This window comes from Jaculus jaculus, chromosome 4, assembly GCF_020740685.1.
Source record: "Jaculus jaculus isolate mJacJac1 chromosome 4, mJacJac1.mat.Y.cur, whole genome shotgun sequence".
Taxonomy (NCBI): domain Eukaryota; kingdom Metazoa; phylum Chordata; class Mammalia; order Rodentia; family Dipodidae; genus Jaculus; species Jaculus jaculus.
In genome coordinates, this window is record NC_059105.1 from 125,011,309 (window position 1) to 125,035,799 (window position 24,491).

The 24,491-nt window shown below is 39.4% G+C and overlaps 1 protein-coding gene across 5 annotated transcripts in view; it reads right to left on the minus strand.

Moving 5' to 3' along the window:
• Positions 1-24,491, minus strand: part of Ccdc88a (coiled-coil domain containing 88A) — a 206,830-nt gene that overhangs the window by 39,850 nt on the left and 142,489 nt on the right. For 4 of the 5 annotated variants that reach the window (XM_045147471.1, XM_045147470.1, XM_045147469.1 and 1 more), the window contains exons 15-17: positions 21,423-22,493; positions 19,403-19,530; positions 14,956-15,097 (exon numbers count right to left, since the gene is read on the minus strand). In XM_045147471.1, the coding sequence (XP_045003406.1) occupies positions 14,956-15,097; positions 19,403-19,530; positions 21,423-22,493 (1,341 nt within the window). The remainder of the gene's footprint in view (positions 1-14,955; positions 15,098-19,402; positions 19,531-21,422; positions 22,494-24,491) is intronic. The other variant, XM_045147468.1, reaches the window with a different exon arrangement.

The following is a 24,491-nucleotide window of genomic DNA, read 5'->3' on the forward strand; positions in this document are numbered from 1 at the left end:
CCTGTAAGCCAAAATAAATCTTTTTCCCAGAAGCTGCTCTTGGTTGGGTGATTTTCTAACAGCAATGTGACCCAGACTGCAACAGTAAAGTGGTACCGAGAAGTGGGGTTGGTGCTAGACACCTGACTGTGGCTTTGGCCTTTTGGAGCTGGTTTTCAAGAGGAATGTGGAAAGAGTTGAAACCTTGGCCTAAGAGATGCTTTGCAGTGCTGCAAGTACAGCTTGATGGTCTATCCTGGTCAGAGCTGAAAGACCTGAAGGCAGTAAGAACTATGGTCTGTGAGGTTTGGCTTATGAGGGCGAGAAAGAGCTTTGCGTGGACTGGGCTAGCAGTTTGTGTGAGAAGCTTGCTCTTATGTCCATGTCCTGAGAAGTTGTGCAGGGTTGCTTTGCGTAGAAATGAACTGGTGTGTGCAGAGGGATATGGCACAGAAAGAAAAATCTTTGGGTGAGCTGCTGCCCATTCAGCTGCAACTGAGAGATTACAACCTTTGAGACTGGGCTAGCTGACCTGCGCTGGGGCAACAGAAAGAATGTCGACTCTTTTGAAGGGGCCTGAGTGCTCAAGGAGTGTCCTGTTCTTCAAAGTCTGCTTTATTCCCCCCTGGATTAACAAATTGGCACCCTACCTGGTATCGTGGAGTATATGAAATAAATGCTGGAAAGAGGGTCATTGAGTTTGCAACACGGTCTTGTGTTTTGGAAATGGCCATGGGCAGTGTGAAGCGGGTTTGCTGCATAGAGACCCCATGGGGCCATGAGGATGAACCGTGGCTTGCAGTGGAGACCCAGTAGAGATTGCTGGGACCATAAGATGGCTGCCGAGGTGCTGCTGGCCCCGATGAAGTTTCCCAGGACTGTGAGTAGCCTAGCTGGAGGGGCGGAATTGGAATGCCAGAGACTTGTTCCTCGTTAGAATTATCGGACTTGAAGATTTGTCACTGGCTAGAGTTGCTGGACTTGAAGCTACAGAGTTTGATGTTTGCCCTGGTTGTTTTAAATCTTGTATTGGTTGAATGTTTCTTTGTTATGCCCAATGCCATCTTTTGCAGTGTGAATATTTATTCTGTGCCATTATGGGTTTTTTAAGGTTATTTTTTTTGGTATTATGGCTCAGTTAAAAGATCTTGGACTATGGGGATGTATGAACATCTTTGGGATTGATACAAACTATGGGGACTTTTAAAGTCAGACTGAAAGCATTGTATTTTACATCATGTATGGATATCAGTTTATGGGGGCCGGGGCGGAATGTGGTGGTTTGATTCAGGTGTCCCCCATAAACTTAGGTGTTCTGAATGCTAGGTTCCCAGCTGATGGATATTTGGGAATTAATGCCTCCTGGAGGGAGTGTATTGTTGGGGGCGGGCTTATGGGCTTTATAGCCAGTTTCCCCATGCCAGTGTTTGGCACACCCTCCTGTTGCTGTTGTCTACCTTATGTGGGCCAGGGGGTGATGTCCACCCTCTGCTCATGCCATCATTTTCCCTGCCATCGTGGAGCTTCCCCTCGAGCCTGTAAGCCAAAATAAATCTCTTTTTCCCAGAAGCTGCTCTTGGTTGGGTGATTTTCTAACAGCAATGTGACCCAGACTGCAACAAGGAAGGAATCACCATGGTTTAATGTGTATAATTATGGAAGTTGTCAATACAAAAATAAATTTTTTAAAAATGAGAAAAAATTTAAAAATATAGTAAAGTAAAAAAAGATAAGGAAGTATTGCTAACTACTAAACAATGATTTTTTAGTTCTATGTATAAGCAATTTAGAAATTTCTATGTAAAGAACAAATTAAGTTTTGTTTTTATTTTAAGGTAGGGTCTCTAGCGTAGGCTGGCCTAGAATTCACTATGTAGTCTCAGGCTGCTGGTCTTGAATTCACTTCATTGTGATCCTCCTACTCCTGATTCCCTCAGGAAGTGCTAGGAGTAAAGGAGTGTATACCACCATGCCTAGCTTAAGAACAAATAAAGTTATAACACATGTCAACAAGTGGCTTAAAAAGATACCTAAATTAGCTGACCGCTAGGGAACTTCCAGTTGTGGGTGAGTTTTTCCCTCTTTTGGGCTTGGGCCTGGAAGGCCCCCTAGCCCTGACTCTCCACATGGGTTCTTCATCCCCTCCAGCTCTCCACATGGCAGGAGTTTCTTGAATGTCCTTTTCTCTCTTTTTCCAAGATTTTCCCAGGCCCTCCATGTGGGATCTCTAGCCATGTGGGCACCTTTCCCTGGCTCTGCACTTCCCTCAACAAATAATTTAATAATTATCCTTCTCTGTCTTTTCTTATTCAATTCTTAGAGTAAAATTAGAAATGAGGGCTAGAGGGATGGCTTAGCAGTTAAGGTGCTTGCCTGTGAAGCCAAAGGACCCAAGTTCAATTCCCCAGGATCCATATAAACCACATGCACAAGTGGCACATGTGTATGAAGTCTGTTTGCAGTGGCTAAAGTGCCCATTCTCACTATCTGTCTCTTTCCCTTTCTCTCTCTCTCAAATAATAAAATAAATTAAAAAAAATTAGAAATGAATCTAGGGTTTGGTCTTTAAAGACTTTCCTGGACCCCAAGCTCCCCCTGTTATATACTGATGGCTCATATGGGGAACACTCTTGAGAAGAAAAATTATGATTATTATATTATGGGGGGCAGAAATGGGAAACATATTATCCACCTAGGAGCATGATTCAGGGTTTTTCTATTGCTTCTCTTCACTTGGGAATCACGATCTCTGGCTAAGCTTCTGTGTGTCTGGTCACATGGCCTAGCCCTGCTCCACCCTGCTGGGTAGAGATACACTTGGTTGAGCTCTGACCTCCAGCCTCAAGTAATAAGGCTAAACTCTGGAGCTTGGGAGCTTATTCTGCTGAGCTGAGGGGAGGACCCTTGTGGCCACATGAAGGTTGGGGAACCAAAGATGGATGGTGAGAATATCGTCTAAGTTTTTTTCCCCCTGTTTTCCTTTTTACATTACAAGCCACTGTACCTCAAGACACATGGTTGCTCATGGGGGGTGGGAAGCTCCAACTCCTGCTCTGGGCTCTGCCCCTTAGATTCAATTGGACACTTGAAGCTTTTTTTCTTTTTTTAATTTATTTGAGACGGGGGGGGGGGGTGGAGAGAAAGAGAGCGAGCGAGCAAGAGAGGGAGAGAGAGAGGGAGGAAGAGAATGGGCACGCCAGGGCCTCTAGCCACTGCAATATGCACCACCATGTGCATTTGGCTTACATGAGACCTGGAGAATTGAACTTGGGTCATTAGGCTTAGCAGGCAAGCACCTTAACGGCTAAGTTATTTCTCCAGCCCTTTTTTTTGGTTTTTGTTGTTGTTGTTTTGAGGTACTGTCTCACTCTAGTCCAGGCTGACTTAGAATTCACTATACAAGTCTCAGGGTGGCCTTGAACTCACAGCGATCTTCCTACCTCTGCCTTCTGAGTGCTGGGATTAAAAGCATGCACCACCATGCCTGGCATGGAAGGTTTCTTAAGCAGGCCTGGGTCCAACCCATGTGCCTCCTCCTCCCCAAGGAGTTGAGGCCTGTCAACTGGGAGGGGGAGGTAACCACACTGTCCCTCAGAAAATACCGAGACACAATGGAAAAAATATTTTTACTATTTAATTTTATTTATTTGCAAGGAAGAGAGAGAGAGAGAGAGGGAGGGAGAGAGAGAGAGGGAAAGAATAGGCACACTAGGGCCTCCAGCTACTGCAAATCAACTGCAGACTCAGGTGCCCCTTGTGCATCTGGCTTATGTTGGTCCTGGGGAATTGAACCTGGGTCCTTTGGCTTCACATGCAAATGCCTTAACTACTACGCCATCTCTCTGGCCCCAAATTAATTTCTTTTTATAAGAAGCAAAAAGCTAATTTTCAGGCTAAACACAGATAAATACTATACCTAAAACTAAGAATTTTTCAACAGTTTACAGACTCTTAAGGATGCTCTAAAGTTTATTTTTATTTTTTAAAATGATTTTATTTTTTGAGTCGGGCGTGGTGGCGCACGCCTTTAATCCCAGCACTCAGGAGGCAGAGGTAGGAGGATTGCCATGAGTTCAAGGCCACCCTGAGATGACAGAGTTAATTCCAGGTCAGCCTGGACCAGAGTGAGACCCTACCTCGAATAACCAAAAAGATTTTATTTTTATTTATTATAGTCAGAGAGAGAGGAAGAAAGAGGGAGAGTGGGAATGGGCGTGCCAGAGCTTCTAGCCACTGCAAACAAACTCCAGACATATGTACCACTATGTGCATCTGGCTTATGTGGGACCTGGAGAATTGAACCTGAGTCCTTCATAGGCTTCACAGGCATGTGCCTTAACCACTAAGCCATCTCTCCAGCCCTAACATTTTCTTTTAATATTTTACTTTATTTATTTGAGACAGAAGGAGAGGAGAGAAAGAATAGGCATACCAGGGCCTCCAGCCACTGCAAACAAACTCCAGAAACATCTGCTACCTTGTGCATCTGGCTTACGTGGGTCCTGAAGAATTGAGCCTGGGTCCTTTGGCTTTGCAGGCAAGTGCCTTAACAGCTAAGCCATATCTCCAGCCCTCTAAAATTTTTATATAGGGACAAAGACCTAATCTAAATTTGGCTTATATTAGACACAGGTGATGTCCTGTCCTGGGTGGATCACAAAGTTATAAACAGAGATGTAATTCACACTCTTTGGAGGTATAACCAGGTTAGACATAGATAAAACCCTATCACCTTGTATATTACAAATGGGTAAAATAAATTTCCTAGGTAAAAACAAACAAACAATTTCAAAATAGGACAAAAAAAAAAAATGGAAGGATTCTTAGCTCTCTGCTCTGTCATATCCTTTTGCTGTTGCTTACTGTTATGTGCCATTTAAAGTCATGGCAAGCTAGACTCTGGAGAAAGGGATGGTGCCCCCTTTATCTCATGCAAGTTTAAGCCATGTGTCGCCCAGACCTGTCCATAGACAAAATGGCCAACTGTCTCTGACAAGTAAAGGGGAATGACAAACACCATATAACTCTGATTCTCTTTATAGTTCTTCTCTTTTAAACACCTGAAGTCACCTCTATCAGATAAAAGTTCTCGCTAGACAAAAAGGTCAAATGGATAAACTGAGTCAAGGTATTTGATCAGGTTACAAATTCTTTACATAAGATAAATATCAGGCTTACTTAAAATTTATATTAAGGTAAAAACATGACAGAAAGGCATCCAGAAAATAATCTTTCTCATCTCTCTCTCAAATATCCAACAAAGGGTAGGATCCCTGTATTTAAGGTAATAAAACCAAAGATTACCTTTAAAATAATACCCTCTAGTCCCTAGACCATTCTGAAACATTCACAGACCAGTGGAGGACACATAACCCAGGTTTCCACACAGGGGAGAAGGAAAGGGGTCCCAGGAACTGCCCCTCAGTAGGGCATTTAAACTATCCAGACAGGAGTAAGGGCAGAAATCTTCACACTTGGGCTTAAAAATGCCAGTGGCTGTCCTTATAGGCTCTAATGTAAGGTACATGCAAGGGGCTAGAGGAAAAGTCTGAACGAACTTGAACTTGGGAGCTGGCCTTATAAGATGAGCTACGGATATTCTATCTTGGACCTTTGTTGCTCCAGGAGGCACACAGACTATAGTACGTGTTCCCTTTTGATTGGGGAGAAAACAGGGAAATTTGGGTTATGACTCCTGTAAGAAAGAGATTAAAAGAAAGGGGGAAAAAAAAGACAGGTGTAATAGCACACACCTTTAATCCCAGCACTTGGGAGGCAGAGGTAGGAGCATCATCGTAAGTTCGAGGCTACCCTGAGACTACATAGTGAGTTCCAGGTCAGCCTGGACTACAATGAAACCCTACCTCAAAAAGCAAGCAAGCAAACAAACAAAAAACCCCTAATTTCTTCTCCCAAATCCAGCTGGAGGGGTGCTCCCTCCAACAAGAATATGCAAGACAGGGTGGGACATAACCTGATTCTAGATTCTTCTTTCACTTTCCTTCATTTCATATGGGACAACTGGCTTCCAAGATACCCCAGAACCCTGTTAACCTGGTTCCTAGAGAATTGGGCTCATTTAGATAATATAGGGAGAACAGGAATTGTCTATTACTTTTCTCCAAAGACTTAAGGAGACAATTAGAAAACATACTAGTGAAACTCCAGACACCATGAAGGAGGAAATTCTTCATAAAGATAAATTTTTAACTTTGTCAACACCTGATATTCATAAGAAATTACAAAAATTAGTAGCTGAACCAGATAAGAGCTTAAAATAGTTGATCCAGGTGGCAACCACTGTTTCTTTCTTTTTTTTTTCTTTTTTGATTTTCGAGGTAGGGTCTCACTGTAGCCCAGGCTGACCTGGAATTCACTATGGAGTTTCAGGGTGGCCTCGAACTCACAGCAATCCTCCTACCTCTGCCTCCCAAGTGCTGGGATTAAAGGCATGCACCACCACGCCCAGCAAAACCTCTGTTTCTTATAACTGGGAAGCCAAGAAACAAAAAAAAAGGATAGACATTACCAGATCTTAATGGTAATGACAGTTATTCTGGAAAGGATTCCTCCACTGAAACATTTAATTGGATAAAATCTAAAATATGGCTTAGCAGTTAAGGTGCTTGCCTGCAAAGCCAAAGGACCCAGATTCGATTCTCCAGGACCCGTGTAAGCTAGATGCACAAGGTGGAACATGTGTCTGGAATCCATCTGCAGAGCTAGAAGCCCTGGTGTTCTATCTCTCTGACTCTTAAATAAGTAAGTCAAATAAACTGTGCTTATTTGATGACAAGGTTTTAATCAGTAGAGAAATTGAGTATTGTGGTTGAGGTTTCACTCATTAACAGCTTGCTGATGCTAAGTTGTTATGGCTTAAGGGTTATAAAAATTGTCTTTAAGGCTCTAAATAAAATAAATTAGGTTTCTGTTAAGGTTTTAATTATTGGAAAAACTGAGTGTTAAGATGAAGGTTCATGTATAAGTGAACCTATTCATACCTAAAAACATTATGACTTTAAAGATAGTTCCTGTTTTATTTATACTAATTCTATCAAATGCCCCCAGTAGGTTTGATCAATTAAAATCACTTCACAACTTTTATTCTCCTGTTAGGTAAAATGTGCTAGAATAGGGCTGGAGAGGTGGCTTAGCAGTTAAACGCTTGCCTGTGAAGCCTAAGAACCTAGTTCAAGGCTCAATTCCCATGTAAGCCAGATGCACAAGGTGGCACATGCATCTGGGGTTCGTTTACAGTAGCTGGAGGCCCTGGTATGCCCCCCCTCTCTCTCTGTATGTTGCTCAAATAAATAAAAATAAACAAAAATTATGTTAGAATAGTTTGCCTAAGTTTTATTAACTTTATGTCATGGGTAAAACCTAAAGTTGCTTTATGTTAGTGAAAATTTCTAATGTACATCATATTTATTGCCATCCCAGATAAAGCTAACAACATTGTCCTACAGTGTTTTCTCTCCTAAGACAGATTTGTCAAGGGTTGTACTGGAGCTCAGCTGTTGTAGCTCAACAATGACCAGATTCTGCTCTACTATAGGTAAAGTATGTTCTAATTTCTTGTATCTCATGTTTACTGCTCATAAGTAAATTAGCTCAAGACACATTTCCCTGCTTCAGGATACAGCATCATGCTCAAACAATGATCCTCATGTGAGAGAAATAATTTCAAGCTCTGTGGTTCTGTTTCCAATGTTCTCTGGGTAACTGGTATCCACATGGGTAACTAACCAGAGGTGTTTTCAAACACAGGTGCCAAGTCTTTATGCTGTCTTACTTGTCCTTTTGCTGACAATTTCTAGGTTAAATTAATTGGTTTAGATTTGTATTATTTTTAAGACTGGTAACAGGTTCTGCCCATATTTGTAGCGATTAGATATTTAAAAGATAGGATGTACCTATTTTCTATGCTTCAGATATTACCTATGCTACCACAGGACAACTAAACATAAAAAGGTTGGACAAAGTAACTTTAAGCTCTTGTGTTATTCTTTTATATAATTTTTTGTTGTTTATTTTTCATTTATTTATTTAAGAGTGACAGAGAGAGAAAGAGGCAGATAGGAAGAGAGAGAGAATGGGCGCGCCAGGGCCTCCAGCCACTGCGAATGAACTCCAGATGTGTGCACCCCCTTGTGCATCTGGCTAATGTGGGTCCTGGGGAATCGAGCCTCAAACCGGGGTCCTTAGGCTTCACAGGCAAGCGCTTAACTCCAGCCCAACTTCTGCTATTCTTGATCTATTTCAATAATCAACTGTGCTATATATGTACATACATCCAGTTGGGTGTAACTTCCTTCTAAGTGTTCTGAGAAGAAATCAGTCCTCCTGACTTCTTAAATAAGGGAAACCTGCCTGGCCACATGGCTCTGACTCATCCTAACATACAACACCAGTATTGGAAAGCTACAGGGCTATTCCCAGGTCCCTTTGGAGAGCCACTAGCAACCTCCAAAATTAATCCTTGATTAAAATTTCGCTACCTGCTTGGTCTTAAACACAAGAGAGAAATGTATAACCAAAGCTAAAGGGATACCTCAAATATATGAATGGCATATTAAGTAATACAAGAGTTTTCCAAGAGGGGAAACAAGCAAGGCCTTAAAACATGTTGTCCCCTTCTCTAATAGTTCTAATTCTACAATAAGGAAAAACCATAGATGTCAAAATGGTTATTCTCAAATCTAAGATATATATGGATGATTCTGACCAAGGGGTGCTTAGTTCAAAAGACTTCCTTATACTGGAAATAATGGTGAGTCCCTTCCATTGCATAGTGCCTACTGGCACCCAATGGCTCTATGGTACCAACCTCTGGTCCTGGCCACCTCCATGACAAATTTAAAAAAGTACACTCTGGAAGGCTATTATACAAAACAGAATATAGTCACCATTATCAAGATTAAATGTGTATATATTCCTGATAACTCTGCTAACATCTCATCTATTTTACATGCCATACAGGAACAGATCAGACCATGTCAGACACTACTGTGCCATTCAATGAACAGTTGTAGGGGAAAAAATCTCAGCCAACTCATGCTCACATGGTCCTGAGACAATCCTACTCCATCTAACTGGGTTCACTTGAATGCTCCCCAAGGTCTAGAAGTCCACAAGAAGGAAAACCCTAAAGGTAACCAGTTTGCTGTGTGCCCACTTCATTAACTTACTTTTAATTATTTACCCAATATTTTTGTCCAAGACTATCTTCCTGCACTCCATCAATACACTTTTGGGATTCTTTATCATAGTTGTCCTCTCTGGGACTCTAACTGCCATGTTTCTACACCTCCACTCAGCTGGAAGCAGTTCAACATCTGATGACATTGCCTCCTTTTCTTTCCTTAACATGTTTTGGTGGTTTGATTCAGGTGTCCCCCCAAAACTTAGGTGTTCTAAATGCTAGGTTCCCAGCTGGTGGAGATTTGGGAATTAATGCTTCCTGGAGGGAGTGCATTGTTGGGGGTGAGCTTATCGGTATTACAGCCAGTTTCCCCTTGCCAGTGTTTGGCACACTCTATGGTTCCTGTTGTCCACCTTATATGGGCTAGTGGGTGATGTCAACGCTCTGCTCATGCCATCATTTCCCCCTGCCATTGTGGAGCTTCCCCTCAAGCCTATAAGCCAAAATAAACCTCTTTTCCCACAAGCTGCTCTTGGTTGGGTGATTACTACCAGCAATGCAAACCTGACTGCAACACATGTCTTCTCACGAGTGGGGGGAATGAGAGGGAGTAGTTTGGGTGATTGGACCCCTGAAAGTGAAAAATGTAGGAATGTCTGCACTTGCTAGAAATCAAAGATGATCTGATTTCCTATCTCTTGCCTGGTTCTCTAAACCTGTTTTTCTACAAACAACCAGGGCCCCTTCTGAGTGGGAGGTCTTTTCATAGAATTTAAACACTGTGGTTGGTCAAGTTTAGTTCCTGGAACTTGGTATCAGGATAGCCTCTTCCTGAGACAGCCCCTGGCCCTCTGGTCCACCTGAGCTAGAAGACAGCTCACCACTATAAGGTTATAAATACCTTTGCAAGGGGAGAACAGGCACCCTGACTACTTGTGAACTTCCAGATGTGGGTGAGTTTTTCCAGCTGGGCCTGAGATGGCTCAGAGGAGGGCCCCCTAACTCTGCACATGAGCTCTTTATCTCTGCCAGCTCCCCATATGGCAAGAGCTCCAACTTTCTTTTCTCTCATTTCTTTCCAGTTTTTCCAGGCCCTCCATGTGGGATCTCTAGCCATGTGGATGCCTTTCCTAATATAATAATTTAAAAAGTTAAAGGTAGTATTGGTATATATTTGATTGTCTATGAAGGATTACAGAGAATGAATTATATTAAAAGGGACTTATTTAAGTTGATCTTAAGCCATACGTCATTTTGATAACCTAGCTTATAATGAGCAATCCAAGGTTTTATTTTACACAGAATTTTAGTTTTCAATTGATTCCTTTTTGTTTGTTTATCTGCCCTGAAACAAGGTCTCACAAAGCCCTAGACAAGTCCCAAACTCATTAGCCAAGGGTGACTTTGTACTCCTGTCTGAACCTTCTGCCTCCACCTCCCAGTGAGCCACTATACTGGGTTACAAGTTGACATAAAGTAGGTTGTAGTGACATCAGAATGGACTGGATAAAATATATTCTTGACTTGCTACTAAAGTATGAAAAACTTGTTCATCTTCCATGATCAAAATCACCATCTCTCTTTAAATTAAAATTAACAACTCCCCTAAATTTAAATTTACTGTAATATTCATCCTTAGTCACTAGTTTATCTTAGTTATTTACATGTTGTTAACACTAAACTTTATATTAAGAAAAGGGGAGGGACTGGAGAGATGGCTTAGTGGTTAAGATGCTTGCCTGTGAAGTCTAAGGACCTAGGTTCTATTCTCCAGGACCCATGTAAGCCTGATGCACAAGGTAGCACATGCATCTGAAGTTCGTTTGCAGGCTAGAGGCCCCGGTGCACCCATTCGCGCGCTCCCTCTCTCTCTCTCTCTCTCTCTCTCTCTCTCTCTCTCTCTCTCTCCCTCTCTCCCTCCCTCCCTCCCTATCTCTGTCTCTAATACATAAATAAATAAAAATAAATCAGAGGCTGGAGAGATGGCTTAGCAGTTAAGTGCTTGCCTGTGAAGCCTAAGGACCTAGGTTCTATTCTCCAGGTCCCATGTAAGCCTGATGCACAAGGTAGCACATGCATCTGAAGTTCGTTTGCAGGCTAGAGGCCCTGGTGCATCCATTCGCACTCTCTCTCTCTCCCTCCCTCCCTCCCTCCCTCCTTATTTCTGTCTCTAATAAATAAATAAATAAAAATAAATCAGAGGCTGGAGAGATGGCTTAGCAGTTAAGTGCTTGCCTGTGAAGAAGCCTAAGGACCCCAGTTCAAGGGCTGATTTCCCAGGACCCACATAAGCCAGATAGACAAGGGGACACATGCATCTGGAGTTTGTTTGCAGTGGAGGCCCTGGCACGCCCATTCTCTCTCTCTCTCTCTGCCTCTTTCTCTCTATGTCACTCTCAAATAAATAAATAAATAAATAAAATATTATTTAAAAAATCAGAAAAAAATTAAAAGAAAAAAGGGGAGGGTCTGGAGAAAAGGCTTAGAAGTCAAGGTGTTTATCTGCAAAGCAAAGGACCCAGGTTTGATTCCCCAGTACCCATGTAAAGTCAGATGCATAAGGTGGCACTTGCGTATGGAGTTCGTTTGCAGTGGCTAGAAGCCTTGGTGAGCACATTTTTTTTCTTTCTCAAATAAATAAATAGATAAAATATTAAAGAAAAAAAGGGGTGAAACAGACATTGAGGATACTCAAATACACCAAAGCAGAAATCCAGAAGCTGCTGGGAGCTCAACACTAAAGCAGACTTAAAAGCACACCCACTAAGGCTCAGAAAATTTTGTGGAAGAGGAAGCGTAAGAATGTTAAGAGCCACAGGGTAGGAGGGAATATCTAGAGATATTGCCCCCACAACAATGACTATTGCTCTCACAACTCATAACCCACAACCCCATGGCGAATACCAGAAATCGCACTAAGGAGAGCCCTCAGTGGAGTGGAGGCAGGGAGACGGGAAATGATGATACCAACATACAATGTGTCCATACAAAGTTTCTACTTACTATAATGAACTTAAATTACCTCCTACATAAACAAGAAAAGGATAGAAATGATTAAAAGAGCTAGGCACAGTAGCTCACACTTGGGAAGCTGAGGTAGAAAGTTTGAGTTTAGGTTAGCCTAGGTTAGAGTGAGACCCTGGCGCATGCGCACCCCCACCACACACAAAAAGATTAATGATTAAAATGTTTTGCCTTGTACAAAACTTAAGGAAGTCTATAACTCAACAATAAACTAATATTGCTACCAGTGAATTAGAAAATGATGAGACTGAAAGAAAAAAGATGCTAAGATGGAATATAATGTAAAGCTTGGCAAGTGATATAATCAGTGTTTTGGGATACCATCTCAGATTTTACATTGATTTATTATACACTGTTTCTCTAGGCTTAGAAGAAAACTGAAATAGAACTTATGGGTTCTCATTTTTATTCTGTTCAAGGGCTTAAATATTTCTTTTTCTTTTTTCTCTTTGAGGTAGGGTCTCACTCTAGCCGAGGCTCACCTGGAATTCACTATGTAATCTCAGGGTGGCCTTGAACTCACAGCAATCCTCCTACCTCTGCCTCCTGAGTGCTGGAATTAAAGGCATGCTCCACCATGCCTGGCTTTAAATATTTCTTTATCTTACATATCATTAATCGAAATCTTTATATTTATACAGGAAATGAATAGACTGAGAATAAAATAATCATTGTAACAAAGTAATGAAGATTTAATTTAAAAGTTGAAGTTAAGCAAATTTCACGTAATTCAAACTAAAAAACTGCCTAGGGAGATGACTTAGCAGGTTATAGTATTTTCTGTATAAGTATGAGGACCCAAATTCAACTTCTATACCCAGTTAAAAAGCCGGGTGTGGTCAAGCATGCTTATAACCCCAATGCTGAGGTGTGAGTAGAGACAAGAGGATCGCTGGGGTTTGCTGGTCAGCCAGTCTAACTGAAAAACAGGACATAAAGCAGAAGAGCGATAGAGGAGATACCTGTTGTCCTTCTCTGATGTCTACCTGTGTGTGTACTGGCCTATCCACAGGACAAGCTTGAAAATTCTTTTTTTTTTTTTTAAAATCTTTATAATTTTGTGAAGTTTTAAATTCTTTCTTTATTTATTTATTTGAGAGCGACAGACACAGACAGAAAGACAGATAGAGGGAGAAAGAGGGAATGGGCGCGCCAGGGCTTCCAGCCTCTGCAAACGAACTCCAGATGCATGCGCCCCCTTATGCATCTGGCTAACGTGGGACCTGGGGAACCGAGCCTCGAACCGGGGTCCTTAGGCTTCACAGGCAAGTGCTTAACTGCTAAGCCATCTCTCCAGCCCTTGAAAATTCTTGTAATCCTTCTATCTCGGAGATTTGCTCTGACAGTGAATTTCACTGGTGTGTGTGTGTGTGTGTGTGTGTGTGTGTGTGTGTGTGTATGTGTGTGTGTGTGTGTGCCATATGGTGCAAGGGAGTCTATTCTTTGAGAATGAGCTACATTAAGGTGGGTAAACCAGGAACTATTATAGTCAGGGAGCCTGTGGATATCTACCAAAGCTCATTTAGTGGGACAGAGTTCTGGGAGGCAGTCATAGAAACATGTGTGTGTGCTGAGGAAACCATGCTCCTAAGACTTAGATGATGAGATGCACAGTCGTTAGTGGGCCTGCCCTTTATGGTAAGGAACAAATCACAAACCTATGAGTCAGGTTAAAGTTAACAGAGACCCAAAAGTCAATTAAAAGTGGCCAGAGGTGAGATATTTCCTTAAGCCTATAAGAAGTTATCTGGCTTTTCCTTATAATTTCCCCAAAATGAGTTCCCTGCCTATATCTTTTTTCTCTTAAGACCACAACAGGGACCCAGGGATGGTGGGTTATACCTGTAGTGGCAGCACTTACAGGGCAAGAAGCAGGAGGATCAGGAGATCAAGGCCAGCCTTGGCTACATACCAAGTTTGAAGTAAACCTGGGCTACAAAGAAGCTTGTCTGAATGGGAAGATGGGAAGGAAGGAAGAAGGGAGAGAGAAGGGGGGAAAGAACGAGATCATCATTGGGACAATGGAGAGATGACAAAAGGAAAAATAAACTAAAACTAGACTCTACCCTCTATTAAACCTATGGTTTATTTATTTAGGAAAATTTACTCATTTAGGGACAACAGTTCACAGAATAACTCCAAACATTATAAGAAAATGGACATAGAGAAGATCTCATATTCACAACTAGATAAGTTGATTTTTTTATACCACACATATTTTCCTGTATGTGGCATATTCTTTGCTAATCAAAATGTTACCTGAATATTCAATAGAAAAGAGGTGTCAGAGTAACGGTGTCAATATCATATTGACAGTTTTCTCCAAAAAAGTAGGCCTGGGGCTGGAGGGATGGCTTTAGAGGTTAAGGCGCTTGTCTGCAAAGCCAAAGGACCAAGGTTCAATTCCCCAGGACCCATGTTAGCCACACGCACAAGGGGGCACATGTGTCTGGAGTTCGTTTGCAGTGGCTGGAGGCCCTGGCATGACCATTCTCTCTCAATCTCCCTCTTTCTCTGTCAAATAAATAAATAAAAATAAAATAAAAAGTAAGTCTGTCTCTCCTTCATTCCACTTCTAAAATTCCAGTATGTTTCCCATTGCATAAGTTATATTACATACTCAAAAGAACACATTATAAATTATAACACAAGCATATGAAAAAGATCTGTTTATAAAAACTCTCAAATATATAAAATATAAACAGATTAATATCAATAAGACTATGCCTGAGGTTTTATTTTTTTATTTTAGACTTTTCTGTCCAAATAGTTATATGATAATTAGAATTATTTTGAAGAAAATCACTTACTGTTTTAAGTTCTTGGCGCAACTGCTGGTTGTAATTTGTAGATTCTTCTAACCGAGCTTCTAAAGCAGCAATTTTTTCTTCTTTGATTTCAAGAGACTTCTTAAGAGTTGATTCTAATTTTGATTCTAAAAGTTTATACCTACTATCCAAGAACAAAAGTAATAAGTGAATCATATAAGTCTTTATCTTTCTTTTTTTTGTTTTATGATGAAGGGTCTCACTCTAGCCCAGGCAGACCTGGAATTCACTCTGTATTCTCAGGGTGGCCTTGAACTTATGGCGATCCTCCTACTTCTGCCTCCTGGGTGCTGGGATTAAAGGCGTGTGCCACCACATCCGGCTCAAAGTAGATTTTTCCCCCCACCAAGGCATTTTATTCATATGTACACTTTCTTTATATTGCTGGGCAAAAAAGTCCCAGAATTTTCCCTCCTGTGTGTTTTTGTCTTGCTTCCTCATGGTCCATGATGGCAGCTGAGGTGGCAGTACAATAAAACTGAACTGATGGGTTGGGAGCAAATTATTCTGCCATTTTTCTACGTCTTTGAGCTTTACATCGAATCTGGGTGATCACCCCACACTAGTTTAACCTGCCTATGAGGTTCACAACAATTTTTCCAGCTCTGTGATCATCAATGATTTCAAACTCACCAATGAAACGATGCTTCACCATCACTGTTAGAAACCGATTGATGACTTTGGAGTATGGCCTAATAAAGACCTGGCATTCGCCTCTTTTTTTTTCAGCATTGTTGATGCTCAAGAGCATCTGCCAGGACATTCATGCGCACTGTGATGGCAGCATGGTGCAGTAGTGGAAAGAGGACCTCAAAGTTTATCTTTTTAACTGAAAGGCTATTATATCAAACAATCTGCAAGCATATAATAAGTTGAGGATTTTGATTAATCTGCTTATACCTAAAGAGCTTAAGAAGAAAAAAAAACAGGCATAGATGATGATAGCTCAGTTAACACTGACTACTTCCATGCATTAAGAAATCTGGAGAAGCTGGGCGTGGTGGCACATGCCTTTAATCCCAGCATCCAGGAGGTAGAGGTAGGAGAATCGCTGTGAGTTCAAGGCCACCCTGAGACTACATGAATTCCAGGTCAGACTGAGCTAGAGTGAGACCCTACCTCAAAAAACCAAAACAAAAAAGAAAGAAATTTGGGAAGAGGCGTCAAACAGTAGGAAGGGTCAAACTAAATTGAGTTCACAAATAAGTACCAATGTCAATTGAGGTAAATGCAGTTTAGTCTGTTTTTCTTTGCCAAGAACATATAGCAGAGTATCTTATAGAAAATAGCCAATCTGTATTTTTAAAAAATTATTTATTTATTTGAGAAAAAGTGAGAAAGAGGAAGATACAATGAGAAAGAAAGGGCACACCAGGACCTCTAGCCACTGCAAACAAACTCTAGATGTATGAGCCACCTTGTGCACCTGGCTTCATGTGGGTATTGGGGAATCTAATCTGGGTCTTTAGGCTTTGTAGGCAAGTACCTTAATTGCTAGGCTATCTCTCCAGTCCCCAAAGCTGGTAATTTGACACATATTTAATCCCAGCACTTGGGAGGGAGAGGTAGAGGACTGCTATGAGCTAAGGGCCAGCCTGGGATTAGAGTTAGTTTCAGGTCAGCATGGGTGAGATCCTACCTCAAAAACAAAAACAAAAAAGAAAAAACAAAAAAGAAAAAGAAGTGATGCATATTTAGTATCAACTTAAAAAATCAAATTAATTGGCAATTAACTTTTATTTTTCTTTTTTTTTCATTGGTTTTTTGAGGTAGGGTCCTCTAGTCCAGGCTGACCTGGAATTCACCATGTAGTCTCAGGGTGCCCTCAAACTCACAGGGATTCTCCTACCTCTGTTGGGATTAAAGGCATGTGACACCACACTTTACTTAGGAATTCTTTACAATAGGGTCATCCTGACACAAAGTGTCTGTGGCACTCATTACCTCACAGTGGCTGACTACCTACACAAGACCTGCATAACAGGAGGGGGAAAATGACTTCAAAATACAAGGGAGACTAATTGCAAAAAAGGTACATGGTGGAGGAAGTATAGGGGAGGGAATAAAGAAATAATTGTAGGAGGACATTATGATCATCATATACTATCTGTAAGTATGGAGATTATCAATTAGAGGTTAAAAAATAAAACAAAAAGACAAAAAATAATAATGACTGCCAACTAGAATTGATTGTTAAAATGCTTAACACTGTTATTATAGAAATAGACTTTCAAAACCTTTTTTATTTTTAAAAATGTTTTTATTTATTTGCAAGGCAAGAGAGCGGGATGGATAAGAATGGGCATGCCAGGGTCTCTTTCTGCTGCAAACAAACTCCAGATGCATGTGCCACTTTGCCCATCTGTCTTTACATGGATATTGGGGAATCAAACCCAGGCCATCAGGGTTTGCAAGCAACTGCTTTAAGTGCTGAGACAGCTCTTCAGCCCCCAAATTGACATTTTAAATGATCAGTCTCATCTTTTTTTGTTGTTTGTTTGTTTTTCGAGGTAGGGTCTCACTCTAGTCCAGGCTGACCTGGAATTCACTATGTAGTCTCAGGGTGGCCTCATGGTGATCTGCCTACTTCTGCCTTCCAAGTGCTGGGATGAAAGGCATGCACCACCATGCCAGGCTTCATCTTTTTTTTTTTTTAATTATCCCAATCATTTTATTATTATTATTTTTTGAGGTTAGGTTCCTGCTCTCTAGCTAGCCCAGGCTGACCTGGAATTCACTATGTAGTTTCAGGCTGGCCTTGAACTCACAACCATCCCCCTACATCAGCCTCACAAGTGCTGGGATTTGTGGCACCACACCTGGTGCTAATCAATTTATTTATTTATTTTTTCAAGATAGAGTCTCACTCTAGACCAGACCAGACTGATCTGGAATTCACTATTTAGTCTCAGGCTGGCCTCAAGCTCACAGCGATCCTCCTACCTCTGCCTCCTGAGTATTGAGATTAAAAGTCTATCGCCATGCCAGGCTTCAACTTATTTTTTTAAAAGTCTTCTTAAAAATTTATTTTATTTTATTTGAAAGAGAGAGAGAGAGAGAAAGAAGGAGAATGGGCATGACAGGACCTTCAGCCACTGCAAATGAACTCCAGATGCATGTGCCACCTTGTCCATCTGGCTTATGTGAGTCCTGGGGAATCGAACCTGGGTCTTTTGGTTTTGCAGGCAAGTACCTTAACTGCTAAGCCATCTCTCCAGCCTTTCAATTTATTTTTAAAAATATTTTTATTATTCATTTTATAGAGAAGGGCACTGTAGGGCCTCTTGGCTCTATAAACAAACTCTAGATGCATGTACCACTTAGTTCATTTGGCTATACCAGGGTACCAGGAAGTTGAGCCTGGGCTGTTAAGGCTTTGCAAAAAGTAGTTTCAACCACTGAGCCATCTCCTCAGTCCTGTGTTTTACTTTCCTTGAAATGACATTAACAAGTGTCAAATAATAAGCATAAATTTTTCCTAGTTTATGTATATTATTTTATACAGATTAGTATAGAACATATGTACTACAAAACTTAGGGTAAATAATAAAAATGTAAGTTGAAGCATTGCAAGTATTTCAAGAAAATGAAATCTACACAAAACAATATGAAGTCTCTAGTCTAGATGGAAAATGTTGACCCTCTGGACACTAGTTGGCAGACTGTGATTAGTATATAAGAACAGACAATTTATTTAAATCTATACTGATCATTTTTAAGTTAAAGGGTATATGTGGTAATTTTAAGCTATCTGTCAAATGTTCATTCATTTTCCACATCCTTTTCACATTTTAGTTACATCTCAGTGTATTTTCCTGTTTCAAACTTTTCTTACCTTTCTTTTTAAATCTATGTTTTGGCAATCAAAAGAAATGAAAGAAACTGAGTCATTTAAGTCTAAGAATCAAATGAAAAATGAGATGCTTAAATGAGAAGCTGGGCTTGATGACATATGCCTTTAATTCCAGCACTCAGGAAGCAGAGATAGGAGGACTGCTGTGAGTTGAGGCCATCCTGAGAGTAGTGAATTCAAGGTTAGTATGGAGACCCTACCTTGAAAAAAAATAACAACAAAAAATAAAAACAAAAACAAAACAAACAAAAAAAGCTTCAATGAGAGTGTATTTTCTGCAAGGAAAGTTTGTTGCTTTTCACTTTAATTTCACAGGCAGTTACAGCCTTCTAATATTTATCACTTGGTGTCATCTTGCTTTTGTACTTTGTATTTATGTAACTTAGTTTTCTAATATAGTTACTAAGTTATCTTTTTGATTCTGTTGCAGAAGTTTTTCTAAGAGAAAAAAGGAATCTGAAACAGGGTGAAGTACTTAAATGTTTTCTATAATAAACACACGAAAAAATTATTATTGAGCAAAAAAAAATTCCGCTAAAAGTAGTCATTCTATTTCCAAATACACTTCGTACTCACCTGTCATCAGTACTTTGCTCATCATGTAAGAGTCGCTCTTTATTTAACCCTATCTTCTCAAGCTCATGAGTTAATTTTTCCAGATCATTGTTCATTTGTTGAGTCTTCAATTTTTCACTCACCAAATCCTTATTTTAAAAAAATGCACATAAATGTCAAGAACATCTAAGAAAGACAGTTAAGGTGCTGGAGAGATGGTTCAATAGTTAAAGAAATCTGCTTGCAAAGCCTGCCGGCCCTGGGCTCAATTCCTAAGCCATCCACATAAACACACATGCAAATAAAAACTTCAAAAAAAAAAATCTCCAGACACATGCACCACTTTGGGCATCTGGCTTTATGTGGGCAATGGAGAATTGAACTCAGGCCATTAGGTTTTACAAGCAAGGACGTTTAACAACTGAGCCATTACTCCAGCCCCAGAAACTTATTTTTAAAAAACAGTTAAACTGTATATTACAACCCATTTGAAACATTAGTTTTTTCCTGTACTAATATTTCTTTTGTAATGTTAAAAAATTAAAGACATGTTTTACTAGTGAAGACACAATCTGTGTTTGAAACTCTAAGGAAAAATAAACCCTACATATCCATTTAGACTTTACTGAAGTGCAAAACATATCCATAATTTCTTCCTGAAGAAGAAATGAAAGAAGAAATGAAGATATATTGGATGTTTCTCTACTACCATAACCCCCTAGTAGGAGAAGCCTAAGATACTGCTCTGAAGAACCATGGATATTCTTATTATTTAGGCATAAGGAGCACTGTTCGTGTGTGTAAGACCATTCAACTCTACACAGGCAAAATCCTTCTCAAAAAAAAAAAAATTTTTTTTTTTTTTAAGCAGAAATGCAGATTATCCGATGCTTAGGCTTTCCATCTTTACCTCAGGTACATTCTATTGGGCTATATTCCCAAACCCAAGATAATTTCTAGGTGAACTTAAAGGGTTATTACATATGCATGCATAGGAATGGAGAAATAAATTCAAACACGCTCTTTTCTGAGTTGCACCTGCCATGTTTCACAGGACATACTGGCAGTCCAATCATTGTTGGCCTTTGAATTGAATCTTATTTGCATTCTTTGGCTTCTCCAAATTCATAGCACTTTGGAGATTGGACAATCAAGAGTTTGAATCCAGAAATTTAGCTCTTCCATTTATTAACTGTGTGATCCTAAGTAGGTGACTTCATGTTTTTGAGTCTGTTTTCTGCTATGAAAGACAGAGACACATCTAAAAGGATTGGTTGCAAAAATTATATACATGTAAGTACAACTTATGTGTGACTACTTAGTCAAGTACTTAGTACAAGGCAAAATCCCTTTACTAAAATCGTATTACTAAAATATCTTAAAAGAATACTATTCATATATACTTTTAGTTAAAAAATAGGAAGCTTAGAAGCCGATTTTAGTTCCCATTCTCAAATTTCTACTGAAAAGAATAAATATTTTAATATTACTAATAAGTTCTATTAAACACTGGAGTACAAATACATATTAATTTGGGGGCTGGAGAGGTGCTTAGTGATTGCCTGCAAAACCACTGGACCCAGGTTTGATTCCCCAGGACCCATGTGAGCCAGATGCATGAGGTGGCACATGTATCTGGAGTTTGCAATGGCTGGAGGCCTTGGCATACCCATACTGTTTCTCAAATTTAAAAAAGATACTAAAAAAATGCCTTTGTGCTAGGGACATAGCTCAGTCAGTAAAATGTTGACTTTACAAGAACCATGTGGACCTGAGCCTGGCTCTCCAGCATGCAAAGTAAATGTAGGGAGTGGTGGCACATGCAGAGGCAGGAAGATTATTGAGGCTTGCTGGTCAGTTAGACTAGCTGAACTGGTGAACTCCAGGTTTAGTGAGAGAAGCTGTCTCAAAAAGTAAGGTAGAGAACAATCAAGGAAGCTATCGGATGTCAACCTCTGGTTTCCACATGCATGACACACACTCGCACTCACATAAAATAGTCAAATTAAAAAACTTGTCTGAAATTAGGTAATATATTTACCTCACGCAATGTAACTAAGGTTTTAATGTCAATAGTTGCTCTCTTTACAAGCTCCTTATTTTCTTTTTCTAATTCTTTCAATCGAACACAAGATTCTTTGTATATACCAATTTCTTTGAACAGGGTTTTGTTTTCTTTTTCTAAGTTTCCTATCTTCACATTGTTTTCTTCTAAGGTGGTATCTTTTATTTCTGCTTGTTGTCGGAGTCTCTTATTTTCCTTCTCCAGTTGTTTCTTGTCCTTTTCTAATTGAGAGGTCTCCTGCTCTAATGATTTGTTTTCTTTTTCCAGCTGTTCTAGTCTTTTGCTAGATATTTTCAGCTCCTCTAGGTTTTTCTGCAATGTCTGATTTTCCATCTCTAAATCTTGTAGTTCACTCTCTAATTGTTGAATTTTTTTATTGCTATTTTCTAGAGCTTTTTGTAGCCTTTGGTTTTCTGTGTCTAATCCCTGGTAGCTGACTTCCAGTCGTTCTGTCTTCTTGAAAGATGCTTTCATGAGCTCTAAACCCTTCTTAAGTTGCTCTTTTTCACTTTCCAGTTCTTTGTTTTCTAGTTGTAGTTGAGCCATTTTCATGCTTGCACACTTCAAAGATTCCACATTCCTTCGCAGCTCTAAGTTTTCCTCATCAAGTTGGGAATTCTCTTTTTCTAGGGATTCTAACTGAAAATTAATATTTTTAAAGCTATCCAATGTTTTTTTAAATTTTCTATTTTCTCGTTCTAGCTCTGAATTTTCTTGTTCTAAGGCCTCAATTTTTTCACAAGTAATTTTTAAATTAGTTATCTTTTTCTGTAACAATTCATTTTCTTTTCTAAGACGATGCAAGTCATTTTCAAGTTCTTCTGCTTGTTCACCTTTTTCTTTATAATGTTCCAATTCTTTTCTGATCTGTCTTTTCTCAAATTCCATCTTGCTTAGCTTTCCACTTGTTTCTTTGATAGATTCATGGAGAATTTTATTTTCTTTTTCAATGTCTTTCACCCTTGCTTCAGCACTTATCTGGGACCGTTGACGTAAAGAAGATACTGTTTGATTCAAATGCTCATTCTCTTGTTCCAATATTTTAATCTAATTAAAAAAGTAAAGACAATTTAAAACTACAATAAGTAAAAAGCAAATATCTTAGATTATACAGTTTTTACTTTCCAAAAGCCAACAGGCAAAGAACATAAGGGCATGCTGGGATGTATGTCTTACTTATACTTCTGCTAAATATTTATTGAAAGAACTCTGTATACACACTGATAGTTCATTAAAGGTCATGGTTTACAAAGTTTAAACAAGTTTTACACAAGAAAATAAAACATAGGTATATTCTCAAGGCAACACTCCAATCTGTTTCATTTGAAAGGGATCACTTTTTAACATTTTATATTTATCTTAAATTTTTTTGTTGTTGTTTTGCTTTTCAAGGTAGTCCAGACTGGCCTGGAATTCACTATGTAGTCTCAGACTGGCCTCAAACTTACAGCGATGCTCCTACCTCGGCCTGCCAAGTGCTGGAATTAAAGGCATGCACTACCACACCTCGGCTTAAATTCTTTTATTGCAGCCAAATATAAAGCTTCAATCAATTTTATAAAGAGGAAGATAGAGGCTAAGTCTTTAGTTAAAACTACATGAGGGAGCTGGAGAGACGACTTAATGATTAAGGTGCATGCCTGTGAAGTTTAGGGACCCAGGTTCAATTCTCCAGGACCCACATAAAATGGATACACAAGGTAGTGCATGCATCTGGAGTTTGTTTGCAGTGGTTGGAGGCTCTGGCACACCCTTTCTCTTTCTCTGTCTCTCTCAAATAAATAAATAAATGACATAGGTTAAAGAGTTATATATAAAGAAAAATTATAATGGTGATCCTCTGATGACAGTTGCTTCTTCCTCTTGCTTGTTACAGATATGTTTGACAATGTTGAAAAAATACAGCTTATGTTTTGAGGGACTTCATAATTTAAAGGAATGACTAAAAATATATATATTTACTAGTAAAATGCTCTTTAGATGGGTTATAGTTAACTTGTTTCAAGTACAAATATAGGTAAATACACAAAACATATGCACATATCTCCTTAGAGACATAAGGTTTACTTTCACTAAATAATTTTGACAATGCCCATACAAAGTAAGCCCATTGTAACTATGTACACATTATTTGTGTGGGTATGTGAATTCATTCCTTAAAATAATTCTAGTTATGTAACATTTGAACTAAAAAATGATCTAGCACATTTGATAACAAATTTATTCACAATTTTTTGTGTGTTAACAAGTCCCAGTAAGTCTATAAAATATAGATGCATATTTAGCTTTAGGTTTTTGATCTGTATTCTAGAGAAGCCTGCATTTTTATTGGTGTTCTAAAGACTATGCCTGATCAATATAAAACAAACAAACAAAGAATTTTCAAAACGCAGGTCACTCAATCTATTCCGTTTCCTCAAGTAATGAGAATGACCTGAATTCAAGCAGGCTCGAGGGATAGCTTAGTGGTTAAGGTATTTGCCTGCAAAGCCAAAGGTCCCAGGTTCAAGACCCCAGGACCCACGTTAGTCAGATGCACAAGGGGGCACTAGCATCTGGAGTTTGTTTGCAGTGGCTGGAGGTCCTGGTGTGCCCCATCTCTCTCTCCCTCTTTCTCTGTCAAATAAAATTTTTTTTTTTTTTAAATGAATGTCCTGAAAGTGGATTTAATAGTACCTAACATGTTTGCTGTCAACTCCTTTCTCATTAGAGAAGTCAGAGTATAGGTACACTTGTCTCCAACTTCACTTTAAAATTAGCAGTAGTATTCTAGAAATACTTGGAAAGCATTTATTGAAAAGCACATTGGCAATTTAAAACTTTTTCTTTTTCTTCAACTTTCCTAAAATCCATACACTAGAAAACGTAAAATTACGTAGCAGTCCTTCTTTATTATCATGAAGGAATACATTCCAAGATGCCTAGTGTATACCCAAAATGGAAAATAGGGCTGAACCTATATTTTCTATATCCATACACACTGATGATAAAGTTTAATTTATTGTATTTTTTAAAATATTTAATTTAATTAATTTATTTATTTTG